At 37.3% G+C, this 16181-nt stretch overlaps 1 protein-coding gene and 1 long non-coding RNA gene across 2 annotated transcripts; both read right to left on the bottom strand.

Moving 5' to 3' along the window:
- Positions 1-1977: 1977 nt before the first annotated feature.
- Positions 1978-3480, bottom strand: LOC103963735 (protein PYRICULARIA ORYZAE RESISTANCE 21-like). The gene is made up of 3 exons (XM_009376587.3): positions 3282-3480; positions 2778-2859; positions 1978-2640 (listed from the first exon to the last, which is right to left on the bottom strand). Exons 1-3 carry the CDS (start codon positions 3297-3299, stop codon positions 2120-2122), a joined length of 621 nt encoding a protein of 206 aa, XP_009374862.1. The 5' UTR covers positions 3300-3480; the 3' UTR covers positions 1978-2119.
- A 9300-nt stretch (positions 3481-12780) lies between these two features.
- On the bottom strand, positions 12781-14284 carry LOC125480498. Its single transcript, XR_007260856.1, has 2 exons — positions 13459-14284; positions 12781-13015 (listed from the first exon to the last, which is right to left on the bottom strand). It is a non-coding gene; the product is annotated as an uncharacterized LOC125480498 (long non-coding RNA).
- Positions 14285-16181: the final 1897 nt, after the last annotated feature.

Raw genomic sequence — 16181 nt, forward strand, 5'->3', positions numbered from 1 at the left:
TTCATTCTTTAGTTTACTCATATGAGACCTAGGAGGCCAAGGGTTTGCTTCTGGGTGGGAAATTTACATGAATTGGAACACACTATCCTAACCAACTGGTGTAACTCATATAAATCCCGGGAAGCCAATAGATTGCTTCTGGGTGGGTTTTTATTTTGGAAAATTAATGAAAAGGGTTTCAAAACTTTGAGTTTTAACCAAAAGCCACCTATTAAATTTATTTAATGATAAGGACAGAAGAGAGAGAGAAAAAAAAAATAAATAAAAAAACCTAACACTGATCGGCGGGTTGGAAGTTGAGAAATGGAGAAAGCATTGAAAATCTACACGGAAGTTATGAGATTGGTGAAGAGGTTGAAGAAAATCCCTCTTGGCAGATCGAAAAAGTAATAGGGAAAGAGGGGTGCTAAATCCAGAAGATTCGCGAAGAGACCAATGCCAATATCAAAATCGCCAATGCCATTGCTGTGTGTAGCACTCTCTTGGTTTTGTTTCATTAGGGTTTTGTCGGTTGGGTTTTTCAATCGATTTTGTTGCTTTTTTTTTGTAGAGACACAAGGAACGTGTGATTATAATAAGCTCAAAGGATAGTGATGATTCGAGTAGTGATGCTGAGAAAGCAATGCAATAGATAGCTGGGTTGATTTTGAAGGTGATCAATGGATGTTACTTTGTGTTTTATGGGTTGGCATGGTGAAGTTTGAATTGTCAAGTCGTTGGGTTCGAATGCTTTTTCATGTTAGTGAATTTGTAACGAAAAATGAATAATTATGTCAATTTACAGTCACTGTAGTATTTACTTTAATTTGATAGTGCATTTAGTGTTGTGTTTGTAGGGCACAACATTTGCATTTGGTGGAGGAGAAAAGGAAGCTGCTGATGGGTGAACAATAGAAGAAAATTAAGTAATTGGTGTAGAAAGTTAAAAAATTGAAGAGATATAGAGAAAATTTGATGAGTATCAAAGAAAATTAGAAGAAGAAAATGTGTTTGGAATGTGAGAATGTGCCAAGAAAATTCAAGAAGAGGAGAGAGAATAATGTAGTACCGTTAAGTTTCATAAACAGTGTAGTAAGTTTCATAAACAGTGTCGTAAGTTTTCATAAACAATGTAGTAAGTTTCATGAACAGTGTCGTAAGTTTCATAAAAACAATGTAACAGTTTCATAAACAGTGTACTAGTGTAGTGTAGTAGTTCTATAAATAGTGTAGTACCGTTAAGTTTCATAAACAGTGTAGAAAGTTTCATAAACAGTTTGTGTGAGGATGCGTGGGTCCGCGTGTCAGCTTTTTTATAATTTTTTTTTATATTAAAATTATGTCATTTTCATTAAAATTTAAATTCTTTTGTCTTTTTATTAAAATTTAAGGGTTTTCATTAAAATTTAAGTCTTTTTAATTAAATAAAATTATAAAATAGTTTTTTTATTAAAATAAACATAATACAAGCTCTTTGCATGAAAAGTTCCCTTTTTGTTTTTGGTAAAGAAAGAAAAAAAACGTAGTTTAGATTAGAGCATGCGAGTTGAATCTGGTAGGAGAGAAAAAAGGTTAGCTTTTGGAAAGGTAAATATAGAAAAATAATAATGAGTTTTTTTAAAGGAAATAATTTTTATTTTTTTTTTGTTAATAGAATTCATGTTACACTTAATAAATGAGAAAGATAAGTGAAAAATGCAAATGAGGAAGGTAGCTAGATTCTTCTGTTCACACCTCCTCAATTCCACTCTTGACCAATCTCTTATTGGTAGTTGATGAAAATCAACTTGCAAAATAGGAAATAACTAATAAAAACGAATGTGCACTGCGCAGGACAAAGAAGGGAATGTGGAAGGGAAACTTTAATTGCATTCAAAATTGTAGCAGGCACCAACTTCTTCATCTTCATCTTCACGATGGGATGTATCTATTTCTCTCTGTAGTCTATATTAACGATATAATGAACAGATTAACGTGATAGTGACTTGACAACTACCAAGATCAACAACCAACTTTATTATTCACTTAACAATATATGCCATATGGCACTCCTATAATATTAATATCAAACAACAAACACTGCTCAAATATTATCCCGAGATTGAAGAAGGTTTCACGATCCAATAAGATGATCGATGATTTACATGACTGTGCAAACTGAGGGATTTTCTTCACAATACCCCCTGCTGCAACCGCCGTAACTGTCATACACAGGCCTCCCATAGTAACCATCATACTGGATGCACGGGGGTGGCCCTCGGCCATAACCACTGTAACACGGCCCACCTGCATGCCCATGGTAACAATCCGTACAACACGTTCGGACAGGCGGTGGGTACCATGGCACACAAGGAACCAGATGCACAGGAGGAGGACAAGGCTTAGGTTTTTCAGGCTCTTTGGGTTTCTCAGCCGGTTTAGGTTTTTCAGGCTCTTTGGGTTTTTCAGGCTCTTTGGGTTTCTCATCCGGTTTAGGTTTTTCGGGCTCTTTGGGTTTCTCAACTTGCGGTGGCTTGGGCTTCTCTGGCTCTTTGATCTCGATGCTTTTTATGGCACATCCACCTTTGCAGCAAATCTTGTCCCTTATCTTTTCTGGACTACAGCATACCACTTTGATCACCACTTGGTTTTGCTTCTCGTAGTATATCTGGTCTCGTATTTCTCTTGTTCACAAACACACATTAATGTACTCAGTTGACATTTAATCTAAATTGATCTTAATTTCCCAGAAAGGAAGAACTTTAACTTTGATTTTTCATCAAATAATTATAGACGAATCAAGGAGAAGAGAGACTCACGAGGGAATTTACAAAGAACTTTTTTGACCTTCTTGTAGCATTTGTGACACTGAAGATCCACCTTCAGCACCATAATCGTAACCTGAATTGCCCATATTAATATTAATAGAAAAAATATGTACATTAACCAAATATTGAGAATAATGAATCTTCAGAAAATATATAAATGATACAGAAGATTGTTGTGCAAAAGTGTAGACAAAAAGAAGTGGAACAGTGCTGCTGGACAATCAGGGTTCTGACTGACTGACAGGGAAGAATCATCGTGAAGGTATGTGGCAAAATCAGTAACAGAGAGAGAAAGAGAGGCAAAAAACAAAATAGCACAGAGGAGGGGACTTGGATTCTTATTAGGATATAAATAAAAGAATAGGAACAACAAAACTTAAACAAGAGCTTAAAGCCTTCTAGTTTTAGCCGTACGAAATCATCATTTTGGTTATCTGCTTATCCTCGGAAGAAGAAAAAATGAAGAGAACACAAACTATACCAAATATTGCGTACCTTTTCCTTTTCCCCCATTGTAGTGAGTAGTGGATGCTCTCAGGCTCAGATCTAAATGATAACTTCTCAACTAAAATGATTGAATGGGACGACTGCTCTCACGAAACGGACTCATATATATATATATACACAAAAATATATTAAAATAGGAATACAATTCGGTGGAACAAAGCAAAGAGAAAGAGAAGGAAAGCAATATTTGATTGAAGTGGTTTATTAAAAAAAAATCATGACAAAGTGCTTGCTAAGAAAGGAAAAGGAGATTCTTTTCTTGGGGATCTCATGATTGTGACCATTCATTGTATATCATACGATCAGTTTTCGTTAGATATTATTTATATTTAATTTTAATTTTTAAATTTAAAATAATTTCTGACCACACGATGTACGATAAACTGTCACGATTACGGGATCCCTAGAATCCCCAAGCGATGATCCTTTTCCGTTAAGAAAGAGTGAAAAAAAAAGAGAGCGCACAATAGTTCGTACATAGGGCCAATGGGATGTGAAGACGTTGATATTGGAAGGTTGATTTCATGATATGGTGGACAACCACATGCAAGTGATGAGAAATTTTATTTTTTTAAATTATTAATTTTTTTTAACACAAGTAACTCATATTTTTATAATAATACATATTGTACCACTCTATATTTTAGACATATTAAAAAATCTCACGCTATAATGATTGAGGATTGTCGTTATACGAAGTGACTTTCTGATGACCCCTAAAGTTGCAATTTCTTGCATATGCTGTGCTGGATTTGATTCACCCACCTCACCTTCCTTACTTTCCAACTTCCTGCTAATATTATTATAAGTAAATGATTAATTATCAAAATAAAATTACATCCGAAGTTAATTATAATTATTAAAGTTCACATAAAGTTTGGTGGAGTGGAGAGCTGCCAATATTATTTCAAGATGGTCAAATTAATGGAGAAAAAAACTATATTGTAAGGTCGATAGTTTGGTCAAGTGCAATTATGGATCATGCACCCCCACGCTGCACATGGAAACTCTTCCAGTTGTCCCTACATCTTAAGTAACAACAGGTGCCAACCAACTTTGACTAGCTACTTGAAGTTTGGTTTGTTAATCCAAACCGATGAAGAAACGTCTAGTAATTACGGCAACGACTTCGATGCAATGGATACGTCATCATTTTAGAACCACACGTACATACATGATGCAATCATATATATGTGGAATTTGGCGTAGAAAAAAAGAATTTGATAAACCCTATTATCAAAATTCATAAAGCGTGGGCTCCATATGACAAATGTGTGGCTACTGCCTCGAAAGCCGTTCCAACTTCCAAGTGTCCCAATTTCATAAAGGTGGGTTGGCTCTCACGATCAATCCGACTTGATCTTTTCTTCTTGGTTAAGGTTTTAGTGGTCCATTTACTAAGTGCATCACAGATCATTCACTTAATCATCTTTTTGGCTCGCACGATATGTTTCGTTTTGATACAACCGACATGGGAAATGAGGATGAGATTAGTGGACATTAGGTGCAACGATATTTAAATTAATTAGTCCTTCACTTAATCATCTTTTTGGCTCGCACGATATGTTTCGTTTTGATACAACCGACATGGGAAATGAGGATGAGATTAGTGGACATTAGGTGCAACGATATTTAAATTAATTAGTCCTTCACTTAATCATCTTTTTGGGGCAATGAGGTTTCAAGACTTGAAAGTAGTACACCACACACCCTAACAATGGTCAAAAGTAGTGTGCTGGTGTATCATGTTGCCTAGCTAGCTACTTATTCATATTTTGTGGTTGCGAACTGGCTTCTGGGATTGTGACAACACAAAAAATGATGAATTCTCAGGCAACACGCATGTGTGCCGATCAACTTAAGGTTCAAAATCGTGAAAATATGATATACGTATTATGTATACCGGTTCAATTAATCGTTTTTACTTTATACAAGACCAACGTGCGTTGTCTTGTTATTTGATCGACTAAAAATTGTTATGCTAATATATATTTGTGACCTCAGCTTATCAAGAAATATGATTTAATAATAATAGTTTTGTTCTCCTTTGGCTCTCTTGATTTGATTCTATACATTAAAAATTGATTTCACTTTCCTGCCTGCTTCCTGCTTCTGCATGCATACAATATTGCTAAGCTTTGCATTTTGTGTTGAAAAGTCTAGTGGGTATTGAATGCCCACATAGAAACTGCAGACTTTGGGTGGGTTTTCAATGCCCGTGCAGTTAATCTTGACTTGGGAGATAAAGGAAGTTATATTGTCAAAGATGTGTGCTTGGAGTTGCTCTATAAATAGAGCACTCCGTATGCTTTGAATATTGAGCAGAAAAAGAAAGAGAGGAAGAGGAGAAAAGAGAATACATAGAGTTATCTTTGTACTCCTATTATTCCAAATTATAATGAAAGCATCACTGCTGCCCGAGGACGTACTCCAGTCACACTGACTGTAGAGGAACCTCGTAAATTTTGTGTCTTTTTATTTATTCCACTGTACACACATAATCGATTTTACAACACGTTATCAGCACGAGAAGCTCTTATGTCAGTGGAAAGCACAACGCCATAAATCCGATGAAGCACTATCCACCTCTCACCTCCATCATCTAAAATCTCACAGAATAAAAGGTATGTCCATTTTTCGTCTTTCCCACTGCGCCAGAAGCGCCCCACTGAATTCCGATGAGAATTGAAATTTACGACCTGAAGTCGTCACGAGATGAGAAAACTCGTACTTGACAACTGGTTTCCAGAGATCCAGAAGAATCTCATCAGACTTGGAAACCCAGATCACGTTGTTTTCAACGAATCTTGAGAACTCCCATGAATACTTGGTTGTTTGAGATGGTGATGGCAAGAATGAATCCACACAGGCCTCCCTCTCTTGTGCCTCCGTCAACCCCACTGTCATCTATGTCTCTGTAGGGAAGTTCTTGCTTAACGATGACATGTTCCCTGGGTCATGCAAGAACAACGCCAGTCTCTAGTAGTTTTTTTTGGATTGAATTGAATTTGGGCAACCTCCATAACTACCCAGCTGGCCCTGCGTTTCGAGACTGGCAGAGACAGAGAAGGAAGGATAGAAAATGGGGATTGATAGAATGACAAGGCACATGTGAAGAAGAAAAAAAAAAGATGTTGACTGCAACATAAGAAAAATATATATATATAAAATGATTTGAATAGTGCATGACACCATTTAGTCAAAATGATATAAATGGTTTCTGTTGGTGCATAGCACCATGCTACAGAAATAAGAAAAGTAAAGTTTGAATAAGTGCTGACAAAAGAAAGAAAAACAATAAATAAAATGAGGTATGATACTTCTTGTTATTTATGTGAATTGGTGTTGGTTTAAAACTCTTTCACAAGTTCTATTTACTTTAAAGTAATTTATTTATCATGGACGGTTTTACCACCTACTGCTTTAAGTTTTGATTTATGTGAATGGTGCTGAATTAAAGCCCCTGTCACAAGCTTTATTTACTTAAATGCAATTTATTCATTATGGCTGGAATTACCGCCTATTGCTTTAATTTATTTATTGTACTTCTTTTTGTTACTATGAGTACATACTGGACCCGAAGTTCCTTGATCAGATCAGAACCTGCAGTTTCTTGATCCTCATCATATAAAAATGATTGGACCTGAAGTTCCATCAAACAAAAAGATCGGGCATAAAGTCCCTTGATCCTCAAGATTAGGACATAAAGTTCCTTAATAAGTATCTTAAGTTTGAAGTGCCGCAGTGCCTCAACTTAATTGCAATAAAAGTCATAAGAGTCTCGGTCTGTAAGACTATTAAATAAGGACCAGAAGTTCCTTATGTCCATACTCAAAAATGGTTTAGCAGAAGCATTTATTAAGCGGATGAAATAGATTACCCGCGCTCTGCTCACGAAAATAAAATTGCCCGTTTTTACATGGGTACATGTCATTTTACATGATGCATTATTGATTTGGTTGAGACCTGTTGACAACCATCAATACTTCTCAGTACAACTCGTGTTTGGGAACCAGCCAAACATTATATATTTACGAGTTTTTGGTTGTGTTATCTATGTGCCTATTGCACTGCCACAACATACTGAAATGAAGCATCATTGCGGATTAGGCATTGATGTTAAACATCATCTATCATTCAATATTTAAAACCCTTGATTGGGGATACATTTACCGCGTGGTTTGCGGACTGTCATTTTGATAAGACAGTTTTCCTGCCGTTAGGGGGAGAAAATAACTTTGTTTCAGAAGAACGATGAGCAAATATCATTCCAGAAGAATGATGAGAAAAAACCGTTCCAGAAAAACGAAGAGAATTTGTCGTATTTTGATTCATGAAGCAATCAATATACAAGCAAAGTGAGAATAATTGAATGATGCAACGATATGCAAATCAAATGCCAGATGCATTTAATGATGCAACGAAAATGATAAAATCACATATACTTGCTGCAAGTGTGCCTACAAGAATTAATGTCCCTATTGGACAAAATAATAGGGCAGCAAATGATTTATCTGTTACACGCTTGAAGCGTGGCAGATCCTCAGACTCAGAAGGTTCAGTCCTTCGAAAGAAGAAGAATATGGCACTACTGAACTATTGCATAACTGTCACATGCCAAATGCATAACAGTTGCCGCAAGGATACTTGTCCCGAAAAGGTTAATCCGCGGATATGGGAATATTGATGTCTCATGCATGAAGCATGATAGACGTATAAGTTCCAATGACTCAACTCCCGAAGTGGAGATTAAAATCCAAGCTCTATAACGCTCAAAAGGAGGTTATGATCCGTATTCTCTAAATTATAACTATCCTGGAAGAGATAGTGTAATGCCCTTGAAGAGGCAATGGATATCCCAAAAGAAATGAAAAGCTTTTATGCATGCGCATGTACATGAGAATATGGGATCACAAATTGATGATAACCAATGGTAATTTTGGTTCTTACAAGTAGCTACTAAATTCATCAATGAGCTGTGGTGATATTGAGTCCCGTTCTTTTTCCATCAACGAAATTATGGGCCAAAATGGAAATAGGCAATTCCATTACAATTTTGTAAGAACGTGGAAAAATAGACTTATATACTTGGATACAATACAAATAGCCAAAAGATGTTGAACCTAGAAGGTTACATATGGGCATTTGTAATACTGTGAAATACACTCACATGATATGACACAAGGTTGTAAAGGAGTTCATATGAATGGAGAATTATATACAAAGGGTTATGAGTCGCCCACATCATATCTCCATGAGTAAATCCCTCAAATATACATGGAAGCGAATTGCTCTGTATAAATTCTAAAGGAAAATGTGTCATGAAATGTAGAAAATCCCTGAAGGATTCAAATTGCTTGAAGAAAACCCTATAAGGGTAAAGCATAAAATATGTACTCAATACCAATGGATGGTATAAATTGCCTTAGTGAGTATTTTCATTATGGTATTGTTGCAACATACTAAAATCTCTTGCAAGAGTTGATGATATTAAATTGGGACTCCTGAAGAGTCAAGAAAGATTATAAAGTGTTGAGAGAAATATTGTCTCGAACTGCAGAATCGAACAATATGCCAACACGAATCTTATCCATGATATTTATGACATTAAAGAATCGTATGGATTGAAGATTATGAGTTGAATACTCAAATGATTTAGACACTAAGAATAATCATTTATCTTCGCAAGAGTAAAGATAAATTGATATTTGGTCCAGAAGTACCACATCTTAGTGAAATATATGCTTTATTGTATTTAACACAATACACTGAATGAAATAAAGCTTATATATTAATATCTCCGAGAAATTACATACACATGAGTTAAAACAAACAAACAGAAGGGAACCTTCACAAATGTTACTCATGTGAAGCCTCAGTACTCGGAAGTACCCTAGAAGGGGAAAACACCAGAAGTTGATTATTTGGAGTCTCAATACTTGGTGGAACTCCAGACAGCTAAGACAATGGATGTCTTTGGAATAAAGACTCGAACCCCCGATTGTCATTTTGAGTCCGACCTTCGGATTCCAGTAGCTGGTCGAGCTTTCTTTTCATGCTCGTAGAGTAATTATTTGCTAGCATGTGTAACACTCTATTCTCATGCTTGAGCCCTCTAATCTCTTGTTTAAGACTTGCCACCTCAGCCATTAATGATTCAACTTGGTGAGTTCGAGCAAGTAGGCGCTGTCCCATATTGGATACAGAACCCGCACATTGAACACTGAGAGCCAATGAGTCTTGGACGGCCGCCTCATCAGACCGGTTTGAAAGGATTCTGTTGTCCTTTGGAGTGAGAAGATTTCTGGCTACCACTGTAGCAGTTATGTTATTCTTCATCACAGAGTCCCCAACCGTAAGAGGACCATTAGAAGTTGAGAAGGACGGGCGCCATATGTTATCCTGATGCTGCTCGTCTGTATCAATCCTGAGACTCAAATCTAAACAAATGTTAGATGGGCAAGCCATTTTCAGAAATGATGAAGGAAGTCAAATAAAATCTCAGAAGTGCAAGAAAGGGAAATTTCTGCAGGCAACAATTTTTTTGAGTGTTTCTCAACAAAATTGATCTCTCTATAATAGGAGGGGCAACAGGACCACTTATTCAAAAATTGAAGAGACACCGATTTTCGAATCTCAAAAGCTGGATTTCCCTGTATGACGTCTGTCAACATTTCTCAGACGCAATCTCAGCTCTTGGATATCACGTGCAACTTTGTCAAAGATTTCTGATAAAGTTGAAAACGCGTGAATCTTACTGTTCTAATTACACCACAGTTGCTGACAAGAGTAAAGGCACAGCTTTACTACCTGCTATTGGAAAATCAATATATATGTCAACCTTTGTCCTCCACGGCAAGGCAGAACTGAAAAATATCTAACTCTTCCTCATCTCCGAGAATGCATCTTTCACAAAGTATGTCGAAATACTCAGTTTCCCCCCTCTCTGAGAATACCTCTACAAACAAGTCACACCAGAGCAAGAGTATCTCATATCATCAGGGACGAGAGCAAGAGTATCTCATATCATGCAATCTCCCTGTCCTTTCCTTTGTCCTTGTTCTTACCTGCCAAGACAAGGATAAAGAAAGCAATATGTCGGAATCTCCACTCAAACTTGCGCTGCCACCAAGAAGTGATGGTCCATTCAAATACAAGGTTTGCATTCCACTCCTGTATCAGATGACAAATACTACAAGAGAAGATGCCAAACCTGCATAAGGAAAATATCATTTCTGCAAGGAGAGCAAGTAAGGCAAGTGAAAATGATATATTGAAGCATGTGGAGACAACCACAACAAACACATGTCAGTTCATCCTCGACAAAGCCTAAGATCACTTGTCACATGAAGCTCCTCATGATCCAATTTCATTCAAGATCAAGCCTGGACGGCTTTTGAAGAAATCACAAGTCCGATTCAAGATCAAGTGTCCACCACCCTTGAATCAAATTCAGCTCCAGATAAAATAGGTAAATTCAGATCTTTGGAGGAAGTCTAGCAGAAAGGCCCTCCAACCCAGTTCAAGAACAAGTCTGTGGAAAGTTAACAACAAGTGAAACACCTCTTTCGGCAACTATCACCGCTAAAAGACTAAAGCAGCAGGATCAATGATCAGCTTAAATAATTTGAAATCAGGGGGAGATACTCATCAAGGGGGAGCATCCAAAAATAGATCAAGATCTTAACGAGACAACTCATGTTGATATGTGGGCATCCAAGGGGGAGTGTTGAAAAGTCTAGTGGGTATTGAATGCCCACATAGAAACTGCAGACTTTGGGTGGGTTTTCAATGCCCGTGCAGTTAATCTTGACTTGGGAGATAAAGGAAGTTATATTGTCAAAGATGTGTGCTTGGAGTTGCTCTATAAATAGAGCACTCCGTATGCTTTGAATATTGAGCAGAAAAAGAAAGAGAGGAAGAGGAGAAAAGAGAATACATAGAGTTATCTTTGTACTCCTATTATTCCAAATTATAATGAAAGCATCACTGCTGCCCGAGGACGTACTCCAGTCACACTGACTGTAGAGGAACCTCGTAAATTTTGTGTCTTTTTATTTATTCCACTGTACACACATAATCGATTTTACAACATTTTGGACATATTGAATGTTTTATAACTCTTTTGTCTTTGAATTACGTTGTTTTGTGGATGCGCGGGATCGGTGGTTAGATATCGCTGTCATGCAAATAGTACAAACGTAAATACAAAGATTAGGCAGAGGTAACTTGTGTACTTTCTGGTGCCGCTCTATGCTGTGCGCAGGTGTGCTCATCGCCTGCGCGTAACGTGTTGGAGATGAAATCCCAGCCTTCCACCTCGAAGGCCTTAAAACCAACGGATGTGATGAGTGTTAAATCCCTTGTAGGCAACCCGTGCGCAGGGTAGAAATTCTACCGACGAACTTATGACTGGTTTGGTATTGTTATGCTTTGAAAAAAAAGCTGTTTTTGCTGTGCTGTGAGAATAAATGGCTGTGAAATAAAGCAACAGAGTGTTTGGTAAACTTTTTTGTAAAAGTGCTTTTGGGAAAAAAAAAAAAAAAAAAACAGTATGACAATGTTTGGTAAACTTTTATGTAAAACAGCTGTGACCGTGTGAAATGACAAAAAATGGTAAAATACTAGATCTGCTATTAATTTAATTTTCTTAACAAATAAAGATGAATTACTAAATATACTTTATTTTTAAAAGAAAAATATTTATAAACTTTATCTTAAATATTAATTAGTATGACAAACTACTTCAATTGAAATATTTTAGATTGAATAGCTCGGATTCATTAGTACAATATTGTTAATGTACTTGAAAGTAGTCTAATTAGATGCATTCATCAAACTTGCCGTTATTCTATTTCTTAATGCCTCTATCTCATGTGATTCTTCAACTTCATAATTTTGGTATTATTCATCATCATCATCACTATTATTGCTCTCTTCACAAAAGTCTCTAGGGTCATCAAAATGACGATCACGTTCAGAATACCTCCGTATGTAGTTATGAAAACCATTGTAGCAAAAAATCTTCACTTGCTTATTGAACGGGTGAAGAGCCATTGTAGCAATTCACAAAACAATCAAACAATCAACAGCAACTCACAGAACAATCATAATGCTAGGAGCCTTAGGAGCTCTTTTCTCCCTCCCTAGCTTTAGGAGCTCGTTGTAGAATCTTTATTTTAGGAGGTAGATAGGGAGTGACGGGGTGAATTTTTCCAAATCGTCCCTAAATTTTAACTAGGAGCTCATTTAGGGAGCCCATTGTAGATGCTCTTAAAACTGAATCAAAAGTTCCTGGCATATTTGATGCTTATAACTGTTGCCCTTAGTTCTCTAATGTGCGTGTCTGCGACTTTGCGTGTATATATGTGCCTCTTATGATAAGTTGATGACCCATGATTACATAAATAAGCTTGACTGGTTATTTTTTTCTCTGTGAAGGGCGCTTTGGCAACAATAAAGTTGGATAAAGACACAAAGAAGGCTCTTTTCTCTGTGAAAGGCTCTTTTAAAAGGCTCTTTTAATAGGCTCTATCCTGTACAAAGTGACTACACACACAAACAGATTATTAATGCATGCAGATGATTACTTGTACAGTTACATCCCATGATATCGTTTTCCCAGATTCAATGAATCAGTCAGTAGGAGCTAAGAGGAAGTCGCGAGAGTATATTGGCAACGATATCCATTGAAAGGTCTGGCATGTCTACTTCACTTGACACTGAGTTTGTCAACAAAAATATGAGTCAACAAAATGTAAGTAACTTTAATCAGCACTGGCACAAAACAAGTAAAATATGAGTCAACAAAAATAGAAAGAATAAAAAATGGAGTCTTGAAAATCTGAAAGGGGAAATTAGGCAAATCCTAGAAATGGGCATTAAGAACTTCAAGGTCATGGCAATGAATCAGTAGGAGCAATGCAAACCCTAATTTTTTCCCCAATTTTTTTTTATCTCTCAATTTTTCTTGTTTCCTCCACAAACCCTATTTTTTCCCCGAATTTTTTCCCCAATTGTTTCCTCCATCCCCAGTTTTTTTTTCCTGACACCCATACAGTCAGCAAACACCTCTTCCCACCCCTCTTTCACTCTCACTCTCCCCATTCCCAAATTTAAAAATTTAAACAAATAAATAACGAAATTTTAGACAAGAGAAGCTTACCAGAGGAAGGAGTGAAGGCGACGGCGGTGTGTGAGAGAGTCTGAAAGGGTTTTGATAGAGAGGGCATGCGAGGGATCTGAAAGTGTGAGGAAAAACCAGGGCGAAGGCAGGAGAAAAGGGAGGGCAAGGTTGGTAAATTGAAAATTTCATTAAAAAGGTTACTGTAGCTCCGTGTTTTCAACCAGAAGTTGTTTTCTAAAGCTGCTTTTTGCAGCTTATTTATTTTAGCTTTTTTCATCTGAATTTTGAAATAAAGTTGTTTTGAAGTGTTTGCCATACATCAAAAACACCTCCAACTTATTTTGACAACTATTTTTTTAAAATCACCTCAATTCCAAGAGCAGCTTCAATATACCCACCACAGGCCTAAGTTTGTAGATAAAAATCACCAAGAAGAATTTGAGCTGATTCTGAAATATCGGAGCCCAAACTTAGAGTAGATTTTAAAATGGATTTGAGATTTTTCGTCACCAGACTTCACCCAGCAAAGTTGGCCACGAATACAGTACACCCACACACGCCCACCTAGGAAGTCCCTTGATCTTAACGCACAAAACCCTTTGGAAAATTGACCTTTTGATAAGCATCCTGGCTCAGAAAATGATAAAACCATGCGACCAATAACCATATTTTATTGTCTTAGTGCACCGTACAAGGGATTAATCAGTGGTGTCTATACATAACACATGAAAGTTAATATATTCCCGCTCATCTGTCTCATTTGTAGAAGAGATGTAAACGTTTCTATTCAACTTTTAATAAATTTCTCTTCCCATTGAGTAGAGAAATGTAAAGAGTGAGGTTCTTTACATTTTGATCCCGTTAAAATTTGAATGGTGTTGTTGTGTCCCATATATTGGTCCCATTGAGTAAAGAAATGTCTACATGATTCTATCACAAGCAAATAACATGCCCTGTGTCTCGAGAATTATGATAGCGGAAATAAGCCTTAGAAAGTAAGCATCTAAGGTCACTTCAGTCTATGACGGTCAGGACCGACCCTGAGGGTAGCCAAGTAAGGCGATCGCCTAATTCCCCCGACTTCTACGGGCCCCCAATTTTATTTTTTTTATATGTATGTATTAGTATATAAATACTTTTAAAGTAAGATGGATAACACAAAAAACTTGGTGGCGTAGTGGAAAAGAAGACATTTATTTGGTTCCCGTCTCTTGTTCGAAACATGATGAAGATTCCCCAAACAAGTATTGTTTTTCCAAATATAATTAGAAAGCCTAATCTAATAACAATTTAGATTATGTAAACTCAATTAGTACATTTGCATCTAAAAATGCAAGACATGTATTATCTAATGTTTTTATATCTTTCTTGTAGTATTAATTTTTAGGGTAAATCTCAGTTTACTACCCTCATGTTTCGTGGTTTTAAACATTTAGTACATCAAGTTTATTTTTCGTCCCAGAGTCATACCTAAAGTGTTAATTTTGGGACAGTCTCATACATCCGTTAGTCAAACTGTTAAGTCTACCGTTAACTGATGACGTGGCTTCTATGTGGACAATGACTGGTGACACACCCCGACCAAAATCAAGGTGTGCTGGCCGTCACGCCTTGATTTTGGTCGGGGTGTGTTAGTTTGGTATCAGAGACAATCCTTGGCCGGATGTGTATTGACGAGGACGTCGGGCCCCTAAGGGGGATGAATTGTGACATCCCACATTGCCCAGGGGAGTGGATCCTATAAGCCTTATATGTATATTCTCATCTCTACTTAACATGAGGCCTTTTGGGAACTCACTGGCTTCGGGTTCCATCAAAACTCTGAAGTTAAGCGAGTTTGGGTGAGAGCAATCCCAGGATGGATGACCCACTAGGAAGTTCTCGTATGAGTTCCTAGAAACAAAATCGTGAGGATGTGGTCAGGGCCCAAGGCGGACAATATCGTGCTACAATGGAGTCGAGCCCGGGATGTGACAACTGGACACCACATGTCATTAAAAATATTAAAATATTAAAATAATTAATTAAAAAAACTATATAAAAAAATAAAAATAAAAATAAACACGAAAAAAACCCAGAACCCCCTTCTCTGCAAATCAAAACAACAAAATATTCCGATCAAATCATCCCCAAAACCTAATCTTTCAATTCAATCCCCACTCTCAAACCCTAAAGTTCACTTCTTTCAGATCAAACGGAAAACCCCAATTCAATTAGTTTTCAAAGTTTCAGTAAAATTCAAACTGAAAGACGATGTTGAACTCAAACCACCACCAACCCCCATCTCCATCACTCCCCCTTCGTCTTCCCCACCCGACATCCCTCCATGCCCTCCACCCCTCCATCCCTGTGAAACCCTCATAACCACCACTGTGAACCCCTCACTTCACCATCCTCCATTTGAGAAAAATATAAAGGTTTTATCTTATTCGTGGGTTTCTTCCAGGCAATAGGTGGTATGCGGCAGTTTCAGAGAAATGCCTCCAGCCAGTTTTCAGCATCGGCGTCTCTCGGGTTAAGTGGGGATGGCAATTTGGGTCCCCCGATTCCACTAGTGGTAGCGGCGTTTCGAGTAGACGAATGGAACCCTGTCAATCGCACATGGCAGTAACTTCGACCTGGGTCAGATGACGGCAGCTCGCCTTGATTGTAGATTCGAGGGTTCGTTTGACTATATGGACCTGGAATTTAAGGAATGGACGCTCAGACGTCTCTGATTTGATAAAAAGGTAAAGACTCAAAGATGGTTATGACTTGTGAGA

This window comes from the organism of the source record quoted next, unplaced genomic scaffold (assembly GCF_019419815.1).
Source record: "Pyrus x bretschneideri cultivar Hongxiangsu unplaced genomic scaffold, Pyrus_bretschneideri_v1 Contig33, whole genome shotgun sequence".
Lineage (NCBI taxonomy): Eukaryota > Viridiplantae > Streptophyta > Magnoliopsida > Rosales > Rosaceae > Pyrus > Pyrus x bretschneideri.

What these genes read in the sequence shown, in the direction of transcription:
- LOC103963735 (XM_009376587.3), bottom strand. An exon ending in AGTTCTTTGTAAATTCCCTC is followed by an intron (nt 2,641 to 2,777) that starts GTGAGTCTCTCT and finishes TGTGAACAAGAG; the next exon opens with AAATACGAGACCAGATATAC.